Here is a 22,563-nt window from a genome sequence, read left to right on the forward strand (position 1 = left end):
TGTATTTTTTCAGCTAAGGCCTCGTTCACATCACCTTTTTTCCTTTCCGTTCTCTGGCTCCGTTGAGGAGCAGGAGAACGGAAAGGTTGGATTCTGCAGATAATTGAGACCTAACTGAGCCTAACGGAGCCTAAAGACCCCATTGACTATAATGGGGTCCTTTCGGTGTCCGCTCAGAATATGATTTTTGAGCGGAGACGAAAGTCCTCACAGTGATGTGAACGAGGCCTAACTTTAGAGACCTAGACAAGTAGGTTGATGTGTAGACCTCTTAGTGTCCTGTAATGTCACCTACGTCTTGGTGCTCGGCTCCGATGTGTTTATAAAGTCTCACTACACTCTGGGATGTAAATTGGGGAATATGTGGCTGGGAGATTACTCCCAGTATATTTCAAAGAGGATTATGGGAAATCTGAAACCTTACTCAAAGCAAGGAAAGTCCCAAGTGTACATGTGAGTTTCCTTTTTAATCTAGGGATTTGTGTAAATCAGCAGCTTACAGGACTCCATTTTTACTCTTTACTAAATTATCGTAGTCACGTTATTATTCGCAGTCTGTTATTTATGACCTTATATAACACCTATGTTAGGGACCCTATACAAGATGTCAACCAAGACATGCTTTTAACCTTAAAGGGGTTAACCAGGAATTTATAGGATAGGTCATCATTATCACACCAGAGGGGTCCGAGTCCCGGTACCTCTGTCACATGGCCTAGGAAGAGGTCGCAACGCTCATGGCGCGCCAACCTTTTCTAACTGCTGATTGACGGAGGTCCTGGGTGTTGGACCCCCACCGATCTGATATTGATGATCTATCCAGAGCAGTGTTTACGGGAAAATATCCAACATGACCATTATGGCTCCAGATGGGACATGATCCAATCTTCTGTACGCGGGATACATATAGGGGGACATTTATCAATAATGATATAATTTGCGTCAAAAAAATACTGACATTGCAAATCAAAAGTGGTGATTTGTTTCACCTCATATATCAAAAGGTTCACCCCACTTTTAAAATGTGACTTTTTAAATATAAACTTGATTACTGTATTCGCCTATTTTAATGCCAATAGCACCAAAAGGCAAATTTTTAAAATTGAAATGTGCCATTTCAGCCAACCCAGCCAGAATATACTTGCGACTTTTGAAGCTTATTTGCGACATTTCGACTGGTATATTGCGACTTTTGTCACAGACTCTGTATTTTTTTGTTGAATGTCAATTTACTGACAAAACCCCGCTGTTTAGCTCATTTATATTATATAAAAAGAAAAGCTCCCTGTTTTATTACTTTACCTGTGTAAAAATGGGCGTTGACCACCCACCAGCATACATTTGCGGCATAAAACTGGGCATCAATCATTATGTTATAGCGCCGCTTGTTGCCCATGTAAATGGACCCTAAGGTACCCTACCTGACAACAGCATTGCGAGGCTAAATCTTAAGGGTAAATGCACACGATCAGGATTGCATGTGGATTTTCCGCGCGGATTTGCGTGCGCACTGTAGGTCATGTACATTGTATTCTATGAGAATTTAAAATTCTCATGCACACGATGCAGATTTTTTCAGAGCGGATTTTGACCTACGGTGCAGATTTTAAAATCTGCAGTACGTCGATCTATTTTATTTTTCCTGACCGGATTTTCTCCATTCACTTCAATAGGGAAGTAAAATCCGCACCTGCGAATTTCAGTGCGAATTGTGCATTTACCCTAAGAGAACACAGACCTATTCCTATAATCCTGGAGATCCCCTTTTGATCAGCCCCTTATTTCTATAGTTTTGTCTTTTCCGTCATGGAAGGGCAGGGGCAGTAATATCCTGCTATGTGAAGGAGACCTCCTGCATGTTTACAGATCATCCAGACGCCGCTGATCTCGGCTTCAGGCGTGACTCTTCCCACGTGCGTCTGACTTAATCCATACGTGAAAGCTTCTTTGCCCTGCGATGACATCACCTGTCACTCAGCTATAGATAGTCACAGCACGCCGCGACCTCTTCTTGTGACCTAGTTACTAATGGACGTCTGGTTCTTGTCTTAATGCGAGAGCAATAGCAAACACTGGGTATAAGGTCTATTAAAAAGTATAAAAATTTCTCTAATTCTAATCACATTTATAGGGTTTTGAAAACTCTATCCACATGTAGCGGGAAGAAAATCCATGTGGAAAATAGGCACGCTGCTGATTTCTATGCCGTGACTTTTCATTATGGATTTCACCCTTTTGGAGTGCATGTTGTTGCAATGAGATCTGCATCGGAATTATTTTCACCTTAGAGTAGCATTTATTTTTATTTTTATAAACATCCCCTGTCACTGCTGCTCTCTACTTCCTGATCCTGGCTCGACACGCTGGAAATGGTCCCTCAGCCAATCACTACCTGCCACGGTGACCCGCCTCTCCCAGTGATTGGCTGAGCACACACTGCCATCTGCTTCCTGTGTGTCAAATCAGGACAGGAAGTGCAGAGCAGCAGGGAGTAGAGCAGCGTCGTAGTTGCAACGGCAGAACAGTGTGGTAATAATGCTTATGTTTTAATTTTAACCATATCGGGCTCTTTTTTTTAAAAAAGTTTTCTCCTTCCAGAAAATCCTGTTCAAAGGGCTTCTGTCACCCCACTAAAGTCATTATATTTTTTTAAATTCCTTATACTGCGATATATAAATATATAGTGCTCTTACTCATTTTCCTTCAGCAGTTTCTTTAAAAAACTGACTTTTATAATATGTAAATGACCTCTCTACCAGCAAGTAGGGAGTCTACTTGCTGGTAGCAGCCGCATCCTCCTTTCATAAAGACGCCCCTCCTCATGTTGATTGACAGGGCCAGCAAACTCGATCGCCGCTCGCTCGGCCACTCCATCCTCAATGTGCCTGCACCGATGACGTCACATCTACACCCAGCGCAGGCGCACTGAGGAAGGAGTGCCGAGCGAGCGTCCCCCTCTCAGTGCGCCTGTGCCAACTGAAGACAGGTACGGCGCAGGCGCCAGATTTTGAACGCAGACAGGGCCAGCCAGAAGACGAGCGCGTTCGCTGGCCCTGTCAATCAACATGAGGAGGGGGCGTCTTTATGAAAGGAGGATGCGGCTGCTACCAGCAAGTAACCGCCCTACTTGCTGGTAGAGAGGTCATTTACATATTATAAAAGTCCGTTTTGTGAAGAAACTGCTGAAGGAAAATGAGTAAGAGCACTATATATTGATATATCGCAGTATAAAGAATTTAAGTAGCCCAAAAAAAAAATATGACTTTAATGGGGTGACAGAAACCCTTTAAGTTTCACGTTAGGCCTCAGAGCCTGTACTGGTGGCACAGACAAAGAGCCCCCATAGTGAATCTGTATGCGGTATAGCATTTTCTCCCTGTAGCAGTGCTTATAGAAGAGTATTCCTCACTTACAATGTGCCACATTTTTTTTCTCTGCATGACTTGGTAAGAAAGAAAACATCTGTATGCTTTCATAGGAAATTAGAGGCTCACGGAAGTACAATACGGGGGCCATAGATTTTTATGGATTACTGTAATACAGCTGTGTACATCGGGCCTCATTTACAGATTAGGCTGCAGAATATGCACATGTGCTTTCCATTTACACTTCCTATGATCAGTAGCACTTCCGAGGAACAGTTTGTGTCCTTGCGATTGTGTTTGAATTTTGCTTTTCACTGGTATTTGCTATCTAATCCAATGGCTGACATCTATTGACTGCGATGTAGCCTGGTGTTGTCCCACTATTCTCCCCAATATTGATCTCAATTGGAGTTTAACCAGATCCATGGCAAACTGGGATTATGTCACCCAGATCCTGTAGCTAACCTGGATTAGTTGGTAGCTGATGGCTCACATGATGATACTGCTGTAGAGGTCTCCATTTTGTTCCACGTCAGTATCATTGCGCCCACTATTAATATTGATAGGTAATCTTATAATCTCTTTGTACAATACCCCATGAGATTTGCTCTCTGTCGAGGAGTAATGTGAAACGAAAGCCTGCTTTTAAGTCTCTTTGCCTTCCCGTTCTGCAGCTTTGCTCCCTGTTGTGCAGGATGACGAGATCAGATGAGTGGGATCCGTAATGAAAATATATTCTCCCTTCACACTGACTGTTGTGTAAACTTCCCAGCCCCCTGATGGTGACTAATACGAGGGTTTCTGTGTTCTTACATTAGCTCCTCATCGGAAAATAAGAATATTTGTACTCTTATAATTCAGTCATCATCCCTGTATACCTCGAGGGGCCATTTAGGACCATGCTACTTAGTGGTGCAAGCGCTTTGAAGCCCACTACCTTTACATCTCCTTAGAAACAAGACTGACTATGTTAACGTCTGTGGGCATCCTTTTTCTTTGCCATCTGAATTCTGGCCATACACATTAATGTCAGCCAAAGCCACCGATTTTGGCAGGAACAGTTGGCTATTTAATTTGTTTAGGGATGTCCAGACCTTCTTGTGATGGCATATGTTAGGGTAAAGAAGGATCGGGCAGTTGGATTTCAACATGCCTAATCATTTTGTTCTCGGGGAAGATGAATTATTGCCAGAGGGTTAATCCCCTCGCTGCCTATTCAGAACACACGGACGCTAGCCCAAAACAAGCATGCCTGTGTATGGGAGATAAGATGGAAGAACTGTTGGCTAAATAATCATATGGTCATCTATATTCACAATCAGCAGATATCCATTGCATGGTGGTTCAAACCATGGATGCCCAAGGATAGATGTGAACAGATCCTAAGCGATCACTCATAGGGGCTTTCTTGAAAAAAGGAAAGGTGGCGAGGAAGAGGGTTGGATGCTCTGGAGTTTTGGAAATCTGTGTTGATCCAAGCTCAAGGAATCCACCAAAATGATCTTCTGATATTTCGTTATGGTAGGAGTCCTGTGGGTTGGACTGCCTTTCTACAGGTGCTCATTTCTGGCGTGTTTGTAAATCAAGGCTGGACTAGTCTCAGGAGACAGGTAGTCAATTAATCTTTGGGTTCTTATTTTTGGACTGTGAAAAACGTACTTCCAAAGGGCGTCTTGAGTAGTCTACAGGATTTTGTCCTTCCTTCTTAGATGTGATATCTATACCATTTTCCACACCGTGAAGGAATGAGGTTTGACATTCTCCAATTCCTGAGTATATAGGAGACGCACGGGAAGTTGCAGCTTCCGTTCTCAGTCAGTACCAGACACACATTCCTCAAGAGTATGCATTTGTGAGATAATATTTTCTGATACTTTCTGAGGAGCTAGGACAAGCGGATGGAAGTGTCTCAGGGCTGGCCCATCTCCAGTACCGATACTGTTTGATGTCTTATTTTACAAAAAACTTCTCGTTACTCCATGAGGCGAAAGTAGCCGCTCTGTGTCCTATCAGATACTGTCATTTTCCAGACATGTACAACACTTTAGCTCCAATCAACCAGATTTCTTATGGAGATTTGACATCAGCTTTCTTGAAACTTGATAGTCGTCTTAGGGTGCATTAACATGACCATATTTTCGGTCTGCATTATTTGTGGATCTCATGCAGACCCATTGATTTCTATGGTGCTTCAAAAACTGCGGCCAGCTCATAGATGTCACCCGTGTGCTGTACGCATCTGTGCGGCTGAGCTGCAAATTATACAGCGTGTCTTATTATTGTGCATTTTGCAGACAAGAATAGGCATTTTTTTTTCAATGGGGCCTGTGAAAAGTGCGGGATGCACCCAGCCCAGTCCGAGGTTTGTGGACCCTAAATTGGATACAGTCAACTCCTGAAAAGAAAGAAACTGATTGGTACAAGCGACATGTAGGAGAGCCTTCAATTATCCTAGCAAATTGGCAAAGCTTTTTACATGACTGCGCCTCGACGGTGACTGTCCAATCACAATTTATATTAGAAGATTAATAGGAATGTGTCATCAGAAAATTACCTATTATTAAAGTTACGTTTTTGTGTTTGTTTCTATGTGCTTTCGGGTCTAAGCCTCAGCACCACAAAAGAAAGGACATGTCCTCACTTTGGCCACTTCTTGTGGATCATGGCCCTTTTGAAGTCCTACATACCCTTGGTGGGGCTAAACCTTTTTAGGGCATATATTATCCATCTGCTATCATCCACTTTCACTACCTAGCTGTGGAACCTATATTTATTATCACTGGTTTGGCAAATACCTACTGAGCACATGGCGATTTTTCAACCATGCAATAGAGCTAATAAAAGGGGCTTATGTAAGGCTGGATATATCTGCTCCTCTTCCTACGACTAGTAAATAAACTATGGAAAAATGTAGGAGTTGGGTCTGTTCTGCAACTTAATATGAGAGGAGAAGTTGAAAGCAGGATGTCAACAGCTCCAGCGTTTTGTGGGTTAAAGGTTGCACAGATTGGATTGTCCCCCCCAGGACTGTGCGTCTGGCTCTTGCAGACACTTTGAACAGTCTGAACTCCCAGAGGCCAGCTCAAGCGTTCCTATTGCCTTCCCAAGGGTTGAGCCATCAGAGAGTCCTGTGAAGTCTAAAAAGCATTTCCTACGACAGCTGTGGTCACAATGGCGGCATTGTACGGTAACAAAGGCACCGCATTGCTATCTCACTGTATCCATCTTTATGATGAGGTCAGGTATACACATTATAAGACTATATAATCCCTAGCAGAGGAGGAACTGGAAGCTCTGGGGTCCTGGGCAAAATCTGTAATGGGGCCCCCACCTAGCATGTGCCAGTTATGTGTCTTAATCTGTAAATATTCATCTTTTAGTCGTCCCTTTTGTCTTGGCGTTACTAAATTCAGTCATTTCTTATTTGGGTGACAACCAATATGCCTGTCATTACATGGGTTGTCCCAGATTTTTTTCAAGAAAATGTTACCCCCTCCTGGACCTGTGAGGGCAAGCATACTTACCTGCCCCTTGCTGTCTCTGTGGGTCTCCACTGCACTTCGGTCCCCGCATGTGCACTTCTGGCACAGACTGGGTGACGTGTGCCGATGTAGTCAATCCTTTTGTTTTCCAGGGATATGCAAACGGGTATCTCCCAAGAAAGACAACCATCTCGCCAGCGCCACCTATGAGTCAAGATCCAACTTTACATCAAGCCTTGGGATTTGACCAGGAAATACAGCCAAGAAAGATATCCATCTGTAGACAGCTGTTTTGGGATGCTTGCCCCCCCCCCCATCAGTACAATGTCTTGGAAGTGGCTTAGGCAATGCTTTATTAAGCTGCTTCCAAGGCATCATCGCACTGAGCCAGTCAGGTTCCTACTCCTTACCAACGAGGGACAAGCACCCCGAATCAGGTGTCTACGGATGGATATCTGGCTCGGCTATATTTCCTTGTCAAATCCCAAAGCTTGTTGGAAATTCGGATCGCGACTCATAGGAGACTACTTCCAATAGGCGGCGCTGGCGACGTGGTTCTCTTCCTTGGGAGATACCTCTTTGCGTATTCCTTTCCTATGGAGCTTTGCTGATAAGTCTCCATACCTGGGCGAACTTCCAGTAAGTCTCCATATAGGACTGGTCTCTTTACAGAGCCAAACCAGCATTCGGCTGGCATCTATCTAAAGTTTGTGGCTACCTTTAGATCGGTACATGTTTTCAGCCTCTGGATGTAAACAAGGATGTGTCTATTCACTGCTGACAAGCAGAGATCTTCGTGGTCAGGAATGAACGTATATTAGGCAGTTGCAGTGATTTACATGGGAGTAGTAGACTGCTAGATGACTGAAGGATCCCGCAGAGCCGGAGGATGCGGTGTACAAGGAGCTGGAACGTTTACTGCAGATTTCTGAGGGGCTCTGCGGATTCGTTGAATCCTAAAATGACTCCGAGCATTCTGTACAGTCCTCGCCTGTAATGCAGCACTTTTAAGTAATAATAATACGCTGCGTCCTTCGTGCATTCTCCATCTGTGTCATAGGGATTTTGTTTGTCAGTCGGTGGCTTGCTTTTTCTTTTTGTTTTCTAGCAGATAGACAGAAACGAGAAGTGGGGGAGGGGGGTCACCTTAGACAAATCCAGCACATGAGAAATGACGGGGGAGGATGCACCTAAATCTGCATCGCCGTGCTGTGCAGATACAAGTGAGTCCATTTAATAAATGGGGGAAATGGTTTGCCGTGGCTACAGACGATGCAGCTTTTCTTCTGGGTAGAGGACGGGCACCAGTCTGTGCTGTGCATGGGAATCACATTTAGTTGCCAATTGATACAGGGAGATGGTACATACATAATGTATATTGAGTTTTTCGTGTTTTTTTGCAGATAAGCCCCGCCCTAATGTACTGACCACACGCCATAACACCAAATAACAGTACCAAAGTGCCCCCATAAATAGTGTCAGCCAGAATACCCCTAGGAACACTGCCTATAATAAAATAGCCAGAGCGTTAAAAGGGTTTTCTGACCCCCACCGATCAGCAGTTTGAGACTGCATCGGCGTTCCTGTGAGCAGCGCGGCCTTCTTGCTGCTTACCAAGCACAGTGTTGGTAGCGCGCTCAGCCCTAGTCACTGCTCCTAGGCCACGTGACTTATAAACGTGACAGCTCTGGCCTAGGAAAAGTTGTGTGAAGGCCGCAGCGGTGATCGGCAGAGGTCCTGGGTGTCGGATCAGTAGTAAAATGTCAGAAAACCCCTTTAACCTGTAAGCATTGTAAGGTAAAACCCTGATAAACCGTGCCAGACAGACAGTACCCTGTAAGCAGTGTCAGACAGATAATCCCCCTATTAACAGTGCCAGACATAGTACCCTATAAGCAGTGTCAGACAAATACCCCTATAAACAGTGACAGAGTACCCTAGAAGCAGTGTCAGACAGATAATACCCCTATAAACAGTGCCACATAGAGAGTAACCTATAAGCAGTGTTAGAAAGATAATACCCCTATAGACAGTGCCAGATAGAGTACCCTATAAGCAGTGTCAGACAGATAATACCCCTATAAACAGTGCCAGACAGAGAGTACACTATAAGCAGTGTCAGCCAGATAATAACCCATATAAACAGTGCCAGAGAGAACCCATATAAACAGTGCCAGAGAGTACCCTATAAACAGTGCCAGAGAGTACCCTATAAACAGTGCCAGAGAGTACCCTATAAACAGAGCCAGAGAAAACGTAGCCTGTAAGCAGTGTCAGACAGATAATACCCCTATAAACAGTGCCAGGGAGAGAGTACATCATAAGCAGTGTCAGCCAGATAATAACCCATATAAACAGTGCCAGAGAGTACCCTATAAACAGTGCCAGAGAGTACCCTATAAACAGTGCCAGAGAGTACCCTATAAACAGTGCCAGAGAGTACCCTATAAACAGTGCCAGAGAGTACCCTATAAACAGTGCCAGAGAGTACCCTATAAACAGAGCCAGAGAGTACCCTATAAACAGTGCCAGAGAGTACCCTATAAACAGTGCCAGAGAGTACCCTATAAACAGTGCCAGAGAGTACCCTATAAACAGTGCCAGAGAGTACCCTATAAACAGAGCCAGAGAGTACCCTATAAACAGTGCCAGAGAGTACCCTATAAACAGTGCCAGAGAGTACCCTATAAACAGAGCCAGAGAAAACGTAGCCTTTAAGCAGTGTCAGACTGATAATAACCATATAAACAGTGCCAGACATAATACCCTATAAGCAGTGTCAGACAAATAATAAACCCATATAAACAGTGCCAGTGAGTACCCTAAAAGCAGTATCAGACAGATAATACTCCTATAAACAATGCCAGGCAATGAGTACCCTATAAAAAGTGTCAGCCAGATAATAACCCACATAAATAGTGCCACACAGACAGTACCCTGTAAGCAGTGTCAGACAAATATTACCCCAATAGACAGTGCCAGACATCGTACCCTATCGGACAGATAGTACCCCTATAAACAGTGCCAGACAGAGAGTACCCTGTAAGCAGTGTCAGATAGATAATACCCCTATAAACGGTGCCTGCCAGAGAGTACCCTATATGCAGTGTCAGATAGATAATACCCCTATAAACGGTGCCTGTCAGAGAGTACCCTATATGCAGTGTCAGACAGACATTAGTCTCATAAACAGTGCCAACCAGACAGTACCCTATAAGCAGTGACAGATAATAACTTCTATAAACATTTCTAGCCTGAGATGATCCTGTAAGCAGTGTCGGACAGACAATACCCCTAAAAACAGTCACAGCCAGATAGTACTCACATCACCACTATAAACAGTGGCAACCAGAGAGTAAGCAGACAGACAATATCAATATAAACAGCGCCATCCAGATAGTACCCTATAAGGAGTGTCAGTCGACAATACCCCTATAAACAGTTCCAATTAGAGGGTACCCTATAAGGTGTGTTAGACACAATACCCCTATGAATATTACCAACTGGAGAGTACATTATAAGCATCGCCAGGTACATATTACCCCTAAAAACAGTGCCAGCCAGTGAGTATGTTAGAAGCAGTGTCAGTCAGACATTACCCCTATAACCAGTGCCAGACAGACATTAGCCAGCTAGAGAGTACATAAATAAACCATATCATAAGTAGTGCCACCCAGAGAATGACCCTATAAACAGGGAAGCCAACCTGATTCTTTTTTTGTCGAAACAAAAAATAAATCTTGAAAAATATCCAGTATTTTTAGGGACAACGTACACTACTTTGTGCATTTTATTTTATGTCTGCCATTTTATCTGAAGATCAATACCCTCACTGTCTGTGGTGCCTCGCATTTGGAGTACCCACTGTACTGTGCTTTCTGAGATTGATACAAATCGAGCTCTAGCTTGCGTCTCATGAGATATGCGGCTTCGAGCGTCTCCACTATGACGAGGGGCTTCACAGGCCGCTTTGATAATATCTGGCGGGAGGGCTTTGTTCTGAGGTTCACACCATGGAGAGAGATCACAATGTTCTGCATTTTAATCAGACGGATCCTTGGTAAGTTGTGCATCAGGATGATTAGAGTTTCACTGCCCTACTTTACCCGAGAACTGTTCACTTCATTTGCTATAAGCAAACCACATTAAACGAGGGGAAAAAGAAAATGCAGATTATGCAGCTTCCATAGGTCCCTTGTGTATATAAATCCTACTGGTCCTGTTCTACTAACCAGCGCTAAGTTTTAATCTACCCCTATTATTATGGAAATCTTCATGTCTTGGACCAAAGACAACCGGAGCGGTCCCAGGGTTCAGACATGTCTTCTGAGACACGATCAAACGACACACCAGTTCTACGAACTGTATCACACAGGATAGGTTTAGATACACTGGCTCAGTAGCATAGGCTTATCTAAACTAGCTCATCAAACATGATTCTCTCAGATACTAATTTTTGCAGATATGGGGACCAAAGTGGATCTAAACACTCTCAAAGATCCTGATTCTCCTGGGGTGTCAAAGGAGAGACTTCAGAGGCACAAGAAGAATGTGACACGTAACGGACTTGCTGCGAACTGTTTCTGTACCGATTCCTGATATTGCTGCTGCACGTAATCCTTTAAAGTAAAAAATGGAACGTGGTTTCTGTTTCCTGGCCCCGAACGATGACGTGATGACCCATCTGACTGCTGCGGCTTGTCACTGTAGCGGATTTTGACTTCCCTATTGAATCCAATTGGAAAAATCGACAACAGAAATTGACATGCTGGGGATTTAAAAAGCTGTGTCACAAGGAAATTGTTAAAATATCATCTACTTTGCATAAGATAAGCAATAGACCTGATGAGGGTAAACCCCAAAGAAAATGATCTACTAAACCTCCAATTTGGAAAAAGATTTACAAATGGGGATGTGGAGCACAGATGCCGCTGTATAAATTCTCCTAAAGTGAATGGCCTGAATTCTCCCATTATTTTTCCTCCTTTTCATTTCTGGTTGCTAAGGATAGACTGCCTAACAACTGTCAGTCCGTAAGTCCCTAGCAACCAGTCTGTCTCAGAATGTTCCACCTTGACCATCCCTTATGTTAGGTTATTTATAAGCTATTGTTCGTCTTGTGTCACTGGGTGATCTGTGTGTTTTTTTTTTAGGGTTCATGAGCCATTTCCTTAATTCTAATTTTACACAGAAGGAAGTGAACTGTTGCACAGAGTTGCCCACGAGTCTTCCAGAAATAGACTGTTGGCCCATCGCCCTTTAGGAATCTGACACAAGAGACTTCCCGTTTCTGGTCATGCGTGTGTCTGTGAAATAAGAGGCCACCGCTGGCCCCAATTACTATGGTGTCCTTATGTGCAGCTCTCCGATGTGAACAGTTGCGACCCTCTAAAATATATATGGATTTGTCTACATAATTCTTGAAGTCTTCTTTTTCGCACATCTTCCTCTTCTTGCAACGTTCATAAATAGCACCCGATAATCCCACCGTCTTTAGAGAAGGAATGTAACGCTCCGTATAACAGCTGACGTGGCCTTATCATCACATTTGCAATCCAGGAGTTAAGCAGGAGCTGGCTGCAGCTTTGTCACTAGTGTCTGTCACTTCTTGACAAGAACACGACATAGCCTGAGCCTCTCCAGTTGATCTGATTGAAGACCATCTCCCAGAAGACATTGTAGACTGTGAAATGTCCTTTGTAAATAGTACGTGACCACACCATCTAGCATCATCATAACGACTAGTGTTGAAAGTGTTGACACGATCCTGAATTGCTTGTAAATGACTCTAGTAGGTCACCGAGTTGAGTGTCTTGTGACCCATCTTCACCTTTTCCAACAAAGTCATGAAAGCCTTTTCGGCCTAGCTGTTGGTGGGCATTGCTGCACACAGATCCCCAACTATGAGAACTTTTCACATCTTTGAGAGCTGTCAGAAGCTTTCTATAACTTAAAATACATGTTAAAGAGAAGACCTTGAAATTTAGGACATCATGAGGATGATCTCTTCATCTAGGGGGTGCAAGTGCACCCGCCAATCTACCACCTGGTATTCTTATTTTTTTTAATAATAATTTTCCTGTTATTTTTATCATCTCAGCAGTTTACAATTTGTATAGAAAAAAAACAGACTAATAAGATCATCCCCAACCCACCCCACAGACCACCCCCCCCCCCCCACCTTGCAAGAAAGAAAAAAAAAAAAAAAAGGGGAAATATATAGATAAATAAATAAATACATTAAAAAGAAAGGGGAAACTAGATTAGTGGACCATGCCCTAATCCTTCCACAATTTACCCCACCTTGAGTAGGATCCTCTTTGTTTATACAGAATCCTCTCGTAGCTTTTCACTTTCTCTACCAAACCCAACCAGTTGTTACAGTCTGGAGCAGAGGAGGAGAACCATGCTCTAGATATGAGAAGCCTGGCTAAAAACATCACCTTGATCAGCAGTCTGTATTTTATTGGCTGGCAATTAACCTCCGATAAGTCTCCCAGGACCCATATCCTGGGGGACAGGGGGATGTCAATGTTGAGTTTACGAGCCAAATTAGTTTGAACCAGTCTCCAATACCTGCCCACCGTTGGGCAGTCCCAGAGCAGATGTAAATGGTCTGCCTCAGGATCGCCACAACGTGGGCAGTCAGAAGAAACTCTAAATCCTCTCCTATATAGCCAAATAGGTGTAACATATATTTTGTGCAAAATGTTAAATTGTACGACAGTGTGGTTCAAGTTATGTGAAACAAACTTTAAACTTTCCCCTATGTTCTCCCAATCAGGAGGGCCCACCTCTGAAAGTACGGAAGACCAGGATCTCTGTCCCGGAGAGAGAACGTCCCCAAAATTTTTTTTCATTAAGTGTCTATAGCAGTGGGATACTTTAACTTTCGTGACAGCTTTCTTAAAAATTAAATCATGTAAAAATTCAGGAGTATCTACAGTAAATAAGTGACTATTAGAAGTACTAGAAAGTGCTAACCTCAATTGAAAATATGCATACCAAGCCACCTCACCTACATTTTCCCTTTGCTTTAGCTCCATAAGAGACAAAATTTGTCCACCACTGACCACTTGATGCAAGTACTGAACATTTTTAGTCCTCCAATACTGCCGACAATTTGGGTCGTCTAGATTCAGAAGCTTTGAGTTATGCCACAATGGGGTGCACATGAGTGATGCCTTAACTCTGCACCAGCTTCTTATAGCCAGCCAAGCCTTTGTGGCCAATCTGCAGAAGAATTTATAACCGGTCTGTATGTTTGATAGATAATCGGACTCTAATACAGTAAAAAAATACGAAAAACCTGAGTCTCTCACCAATCTACTACAGAAATGACTGTTTTCCCAATCATTAAAAAGGCAAAGTTGGGAGGCCACAAAGTAACCCCTAAAATAGGGGAGGTTAAGACCTCCCCGATTGTAGGGCATAGAGAAGTAGAGCACCTTCAGTCTCACGCGCTTCCTCCCCCATAATAGATCATTGAGCATCCGCTCTATCAGTCTAAAATACTTGTCCGCAATCCATACAGGCGAGTTGCGCAGGACGTAAAGCACCTGGGGCAGCACTACCATTTTTATTAAGGAAATTCTGTCCGCTCTTGCAGGCAGGATTTTTTTGCCATATCTTAGTTTTAGCCCTCAACTTTATCAGCAGGGGAATCAGGTTAAGTTGTAAGTATTCCTGAGGTTTGGCAGAAACTGTTATCCCCAGGTACTTTATTGAATCGGAAATCAATAGCTGGTTATCCCAATCTCCTCGCAACTCGTCTATAGGGAGGAGAACAGTCTTCTCCCAATTGACTTCCAAGCCAGACGGATCAGAGAAAAGATCAACCAGCTCCATTATACGGGGAAGAGTGTTCTCTGTTTGATGGATAAAAAAAAGGATATCGTCTGCGTAGAGGGATACACGATCATGCTTCCACATTGTACCAAAACCGACCACCTTTCGAGTCCTGCCTTATGCTGGCTGCTAAGGGTTCTATGTAAATATTAAATAAAAAGGGAGAAAGGGGACAACCTTGACGGGTGCCTCTTCCTAATACAAAGCTCTCTGTCATCGTGTCATTAATCCTGATCCTAGCGGCTGGAGAGTTGTATAATAACTGAACCATCGCCATAAATCTGGGGCCAAAACCCATTTTTTTCATCACCTCCCAGAGAAAAGTCCACTCCACCCTGTCGAAGGCTTTAGTAGCATCCAACGACAGGATGGAGCGGGCACCACCCCCAGGGGACTGAATATTCATAAATAGCCTATGCAGGTTGTGATGAGTACCCCTTTTTGGCATAAAGCCATTTTGGTCTGGGTGAATAATGGCAGACATGACCCGAGAGAGCCTCCTAGCCAGAACTTTTGATAGTATCTTCGCGTCAGTGTTTAGTAGTGAAATTGGTCTGTAGGAACTCAAATCTAACGGATCTTTATCCTTTTTGGGGATTAGGACTATCAAGACCTCCATCATAGAACATGGTAGACCCCCTCCCTGTGTTGCCTGAGAAAGGACTTCTAGCATATGAGGAAGGATCACATCACTATACTTGTGGTAAAATTCGTATGGAAGGCCATCTAGCCCTGGCGATGGGTTCCCCGAGATAGACCCCAGAGCCTCTTGGAGCTCCAAGAGAGACAAATCCTCTTCAAGATATTTTATTTGAGCTTCCTTTAGGGTCAAAAGTGGAATTTTCTCCAAAAACCGCAAGAAGATCTATATATCTGAGCAAAGTACTGTAGAAAGGTATCCCTTATTCCTTCTGGATCTGTTATAGTTTCCCCTTCTGCGTTGCGGATCGAAATAATAGATTTATTTTTCTTATCTTGTTGTGTAATTATTCTGGCTAAGAGCTTACCAGGGCGTCCAGACTCCGAAAAATTCTTTAGACCCCTAAAGAATACTCTATGATTTGCTTACTCGACTACGTATTTCTCCAAAGAGCAGCTAGCCTTCTGCATCTCTTCCTTATTACCTTCTGGTATTCTAATGTGAATGTATGACTGCTCCTCTTCTCATATGTTGGAATGAGATAACTATCGTTTGTTGATCTCTTCGTACTCCATGGTTGGATTGTCCAGACAAATAGATGCTCAACTTATCTTAGAGGAAAAAATAGATTCAGATGGTTAAGGTCAAGCCTGTCAGATTCAGGTTTGCCCTTACATGGCAGTATGCAGACCACCGTAGACATGCAGTCTCAGATCTGCCAAGAAAAGTCTTACATCTATGGCTGCCTTTGAGCGACACTTTTACAAGATTGCACTTTAGAGTGGTGTTTAGAACTATTAAGACATCTTATGAACAATGGCCGAACCTGTCGATACCCCATTCGTATTCCTGCTTGCCAAAGCATGCATGTGTTCTCATTAGGGTCAGAGGAGTAAGCCACAGTCAGAAATCTCCAGTGGGGTCTTATATCCCACAGAATAAAGGGACTGGGTATCCAACATGCCTTACCATTTACTTCCCCGATGGCAGATTAAAAGGCCCCCGTACACGTTAGATGTTCCACCAGTTCTGCCAAAATCAGGCTACCTTTAGTCCTAATGATTTCATGGTGTATTTTACTTCTATGGTGGCAGACTGCAGTAAAAAGGTAAACTATCACATTGGCTGGGTACGTGTTCTGTGAGGTGGACCTTTTCGGCGGTAGAGTTGGACAAATCGTAGAAGCCAAGTAGCCTATACACCAAAACATTTCTGAGTTGTTTCCTACAGATTAGGTAGCATGGTGGTAATTACTGTTTCCTTGCAACACTGGTTCTAGGTTTGTTTTTGACCAAGGTTAACATCTGCATAGCGATGTATGTTCCTATTGTGTTTGGGTGGACTTCCTCTGAATTCTCTCGTTTCCTCTCCCCCTGATAGATTAATGGGTGTATTAGGCTCTAGTATGTGTGTTCAAGATAGAGAAAATGGTAAGCCCCACTGGGGACAGTGCTTGATGGGAATGATTACTATTAGAATTTAAGATTTTGAAATTCGTTCACACTTCGTTTGGTGGTAAAAGCAGAATTGCGTTATGGATTCCGTTACCACGGACCATAACGCAATTCTATGACGGAATGCCTTTAGAGGCATTCCGTTATTCATTCCGTCATAATAAAAGTCTATGGGCTGCAAAACTGATCTGTCCTGTTTCCGTTATGCAGGGAAGTCCTCTCCTGAAGGCATTCCGTTATGCATTCCATTATAGAATTGCATTATGCTCCGTGGTAACGGAATCCCTAACGCAATTCTGCTTTTACCACCAAACGAAGCGTGAACGAACTTCATAACATGAAATTCGCTCATCTCTAATTATAATTTTTGTATGGCACTGTGGGATATAAGTTCTATATAGGTAAAGGGAGAAGCTTGCTTGGTGGCACTTAGGTTCTCCTAATGGCTTCCTGTGGTATCTTAAAAGGCTTTAGCCTCCCCCACTCTATAAAATCTTAGGCAGAATATTTTGATCCACTTAAAGCTGCAGCATCTGCAAGCAGAACCGATACTAGTTAGTAGTATTTGTAGCTAGGAAAGAAGAGGTTAACACACCATGTGCTTTCTCGGAAGCTCCATTTGAAAACAAATGCTTTATTGATGGACTATTGACCGATACCCCATACATACAGCTGTGCTATCTATCATGGGATCAACAAGGGGAGGGAAATTTCCCAGGACGCTTTGCTTATCCGTATCCCAGAGCGCTAATTATCCAGTGAAGCTTGTTGTTTGCAGAAAAGAGAAGGGTCTCGCAAATCAAGAACAGAAACAGATGATTATCTTGTCACGTCTTGTCATTTTTCACTTTGTGTTTACAATAGTTTCAGGAATATGAATTACCCTTAAAGGGGTATTCCCATCTCTCATGTTGTATCTAGGATATACCATCACTTTATCATTGGTGGGGGAGGGACACCCACCGATCTTGAGAATGAACCAGCCCACATTGCTGTGTAAGGAAACTGCAGCACTGCACCATTCTGCAAGTGATCAGTCAGTTCTTAAAGTTTTGTTGGAAGCAGGAAAATGGGCAAGCGTAAGGATCTGGAAGACCTTGTCAACAGCCAAATTGTGAAGGCTAGGAGACTGAGTATGAAGATCTCCAAAACAGCAGATCATGTGGTGTATTCCCAGTATGGAGTGGTTAGTACCTACGAAAAGTCACCCATTGGAAGGGCAACCAGTAACCGGGACTGCCACTGTGCTGCTCACCTGCCCTGGTACCCATCAGTGTGGACCTATCTACCGCTGTTTTAGTTTTCCTGGCAGGTCCGGCCACAGGGCCTGATCTGTCCCTCCATGCAGGCTGTGAAGGTGGTGCTGTATTTATTTGTCTGCCTGTGTACTGAATTCTGCTTGTTTCCCAGATTTTGACTCTCTGCTGCCTGACTTGTGACTGACCTCTGTATTGACCCTGCACTGCCTGACGGACTGTTTATTAGATTGCTAATACTCTGCCTGCCCTGATTCAGCCTGACTACTCAGTACTCTGCACTGGTGTCTCGCTCTGACCCTGTTTGTCAGCTGTCAATCATACAGAGACTACTCCAAGAGGTAGCAGCCTGGCGGTTCTCCTACAGAGAAGTCTAGATCAGGGGTAAAGGGTGAAAACCAGGGAACCGCCAGGACAAAGCCCTTAGGATTAGCCTAAAGTCAGATCTGCTGGTTGACACAATGGTTCCACACTCAATGCTGTAGCAGACAGGGACATGGGTGCACACTGGGGGCAGGGGGTTTAAGATTATCATTGCTGATCGGTCTAGTTGTTATGGACTACTTCCTCAATTTTTATTTGTACTACTTTTTATACAGTATTCCCATCGTCTGCTTGGATATAACTGTCCACAATAAAGATTTCCCTGTAATTTGTGACTAAATTGGTGCTTGTTTTATTCCGCTTCTGTCTCCCTGAAGATCTTGGTAGTAAGCCACAGGAATCCTCATTACAGGTCTGTGTGTGGCCCACTGGTGCAACGCCCATGCTTCCATCCTTGTGTGGCCTGGCGAGGATCACTAAACAGGGTTAAACCTGTGAATAGCTTTCCATATGGGACCAAATTCTGCACAATATGAGGGGGGGATTACAGATTAATAGCTTGCATGGTAGGACTATCTGAATTGCTGCTTTCAACGCTGCTTTAAAAACAAGGTGGAGATATTGTCCATATCTGTTCACGAAAGTCATTGCTGTTGACAGCTTTTCCAGTTTCTGTCTATGTCGGCCTTCAAGGGGTTGTTTAGCATTAGAAAAATATGTCTGTTCTTCCGGAACAGCACCACACCTGTCCTTAGGTTGTGACTAGTATTGCAAATGAGCTCCATTTAAGTCAATGGTGCTGAGCTGAAACACCACCCACAGTCTGTGGACAAATGTGACACTGTTTTTGCAAAAAAGCAGCCATGTTGTTGTAAGCCTGTATAACCCCTCTAATCTTATGGTTGATGGGTGTAAGGACAGCTGATTTTCTTATTTCTTTGGACCCCCCTTCCTATAATCTCTGTTTGTATCTTGGAAGGGCTCTTATAGATCTTAACAGAAATAGTAACATCTTGATGTCTTCTAGGTGAAGGATGAAAAGAATGGGCAAGAAATTTTTGACCTGAGCGACTACGAGAAGTGTGAGGAGCTGCGGAAATCAAGGAGCAGGTCTAAGAAGAACCACAGTCGTTTTTCACTTGTGCGATCAAAACAACCGGGAAACACGGTACGTTAATGGAAAAGTTCTGCAACCTGTTTGCTGTCAGTGAATCGGAACATCTTTCTTGGCACCCAGAAGATGAAAATCTCTCCTGATGATATACTGATCATGCAGGTGTCACATTCTCTCCCATGACAGGGGTCAGAAGATCTAAGAGACTGGTTGCACTTGATGTGATCTGACAGCCTCTTTGGTTTCACTTGTTTCTGTGTTGTTGCTGGTTATGGCCACACGTCTTGTCTCAGGTGTAGCTTAAGTGGTTATTCCAACTCCTCTATTTATCTGGTCTCACCCATCATGCTATGCGGTTAATAGCTCCTTTCTGGTTTTGGAAGTACTGGTGTTTGGTTCTCCACTGAGTTCCTGCTCATCCGCATACTTCGGAATTAAGTGTCTTTTCCTATTTTCTAGTTTGTTTGTCCTGACACTATCTCCAGGGCTGACACTTTAGGGTCAGATAGGGCTCTAGGTTCCGGCGTATGAACATTCCTACCATTGAGGTCTGTTCATACTGATAGTAGTCAGGGCTCTAGTTTCCAGGCCTAGTACCTTTTCTCTTCCCTCCTGTGTTCGGTGTGGAGTTTACTACCCAGACTGCGCCGTGACATTATCAACCGCCTAGCATGATGGGTGAGACCAGACTAAATAGAGGAGTTGGAATGACCCCCTAAGCTACACCTGAGACAAGAGGTGTGGTCATAACCAGCAACAACACAGAAACAAGTGAAACCAAAGAGGCTGTCATCACATCATGTGCAGCCAGTCTCTTAGATCTTCTGACCCCTGTTACAGGAGAGACCGTGACAGCAGGGGAAAGTCTTGTGGCAGGAGACAGCACTGATACACTGGAGCAAACCCTGCTCCTGTGTTACATTGAAGAGGTCAGAGCGGATTTTCAGACAATAAAGCCTTTTCCATATTTCCATTTAATGACAGTAAGCAGAGATCTTGAAAATCATGAGGAATTTATATACAAATAAGGCTTTATTTGCATAACTCTTGAAAACCCCTTAAAGGAGCTGTTCCTCAAAAAGATAGTCAACATTTTTTCAACCCAGCTCCTGATCTAAATACAGTTGTAATTGATTGTAATGTATCTGTATAGCGCCACCTCCTGTTTGTTATTTTCCTTATTTCTCTGTCCACCTCACTAACGTTGGTAAGGTGGACTCACATGCTTAGTTCCATACTTCCACTGCCACCAGGCGGATGTACTGTTAGAAGTTGTCAGCATTACAGGAAGAGAGCTGCAGCAGACTGGACACGCCCTCAGAGCTGTGATAGGGAGAGAACTGTAGCACAAAGGACACTCCCCAGCTATTAAGACAAAATGAGGTCTGCACTACTCATTAATTAAGTTGGTGCAAGCAAAGGACTTGATAGTCAAGTTCTGGATCAGAACTTAGGATGTTCTATGTACAATATATTTACTCTTTAATTGCCTCATACTAAGTGCAGTGGACTTTCTTAAACTTCCCAAGAGCTGTGATAGGGAGTGAGCTGCAACGGAAAGGACAAGCCCAATGAACTGTGATAGGGAGTCAGTTGATGATATTGTCCTGATCCCTCAGGTGACTGATGTCAGGAGATCAAGGAGACTGGCTGAGTGTGGAGGAATCTAACAGCCTCCTTGATTTCTCTTGATTCTGTGTTGATAGAGTTAATGACCACTTCCCTTGTCTCAGCTGTTGCTCAGTGGTCATCACTTCTACCCTTTATAGTCTGACCCCACCCCTCTGATTATGCGATAGATTGCTTCATTTGGTTTTGGAAAGAGCTGAAGTGTGGTTCTCCCTGAGTTCCTGCTGATCCTTCTACAACAAAAGCTAAGTGTCTCGCTTGTTTGTATTTTGTCTTTTCCCCTTGGTTGTTATTACTAGGCCTCAGGGAGACGCTTGTTCCTTCATCTCTGAACGGGTTGTCTCAGCCCTGCCAATATCTTTAGGGCTCCTCAGGGTCTCCAGGTTCCTGTGTATGGGTCATTCTAACTTCAAGGGGTGCCCATACGGTTAGGATTCTCTAGGTGGTGACCCTTTCCATTCTCTAGCTTTGAGCCCTAGTGGCTTTCCCTTTCCCCCCTGGTTGTCAGTGTGGTGTTTACTCCTTTACCTTAGCCGTGACGGATATGCCATCAATGTCAGATAGGTGCTCCAATCTCCAGAACGGGGCCCCCGAAATGAAGGAAGAACATCTGTGCATGCATGGCCACCCTCCGTTTACTGCTATGGAAGTTCCAAAAGTATCTGAGCGCCTGCTATTTTTGGAAATCCCACAGCAGTAAATGGAAAGCAGGCCACACCTGCGTGGTGTGCTGTCCTTAATTTCGGAGGTCCCTTTCTGAAGACAAGAGTGGGTCTTAGAGGCTGGACCAGCACCTATCTGACATTGATGGCATATTTCTAGGATATGCCATCAATGTCCAAGATGGGAACACCCTTTTAAGTCCACAGCATTTCAAGCTATGTTACAGATTATTGCTACAGATCTCGTCTTTTGTAATGCCTAGGGTGAAATCCGCATGTATCTCATCTGGATTTTTCCACAAGTTAGCTGCAAAATCTGCAGTAGTCCCAGATTTTGCCAGAAACTATAGGTGACACCCATGTAGGTAACACAAAAAAGAACCTATAGGTGTCAGTGTAGAGAGTCCCAAGCTGGTCCAAGGGCCCCTCCGGTCACTCCTGTTCTGCTGACTGTCGGTATGGCTGAGGTTTGATGGACAGTTCTGCTCTCTGCTTTCCTTTTGCCACTGTCCTGTGCTGGAGGATCACTGCAGACAGCCATCAGCATGGTAAGCCTTGCTCCTCCAGGATTTCCACTCTGTGGTCTGTGCTGGTGGATATTCAGTAACGTGGGAGGAACCTTCTCGTCTCCACATTGTTCTTTTCTAATTAATTTGCTGGAAAATATCTGCCGCATTCAGTGTAGGAGACAGAGCGGGCAGCTGTTATTATTGCTGGCTCATTTCTTCACTTGGGCACACTTATCCCATTCGGCTGTGGTCTGTCGAGATTAATTAACCTATTGACCTC

General features: G+C 43.8%; 1 protein-coding gene across 1 annotated transcript in view; it reads left to right on the forward strand.

Annotated features, from left to right (window-relative positions):
* The window catches only part of PLEKHO1 (pleckstrin homology domain containing O1), a 37,673-nt gene that overhangs the window by 7,199 nt on the left and 7,911 nt on the right, over positions 1–22,563 (forward strand). The window contains exon 3 of the mRNA XM_044272511.1: positions 19,397–19,537. Within this exon, the coding sequence (XP_044128446.1) occupies positions 19,397–19,537 (141 nt within the window). The remainder of the gene's footprint in view (positions 1–19,396; positions 19,538–22,563) is intronic.

This window comes from Bufo gargarizans, chromosome 11 (assembly GCF_014858855.1).
Source record: "Bufo gargarizans isolate SCDJY-AF-19 chromosome 11, ASM1485885v1, whole genome shotgun sequence".
NCBI lineage: Eukaryota > Metazoa > Chordata > Amphibia > Anura > Bufonidae > Bufo > Bufo gargarizans.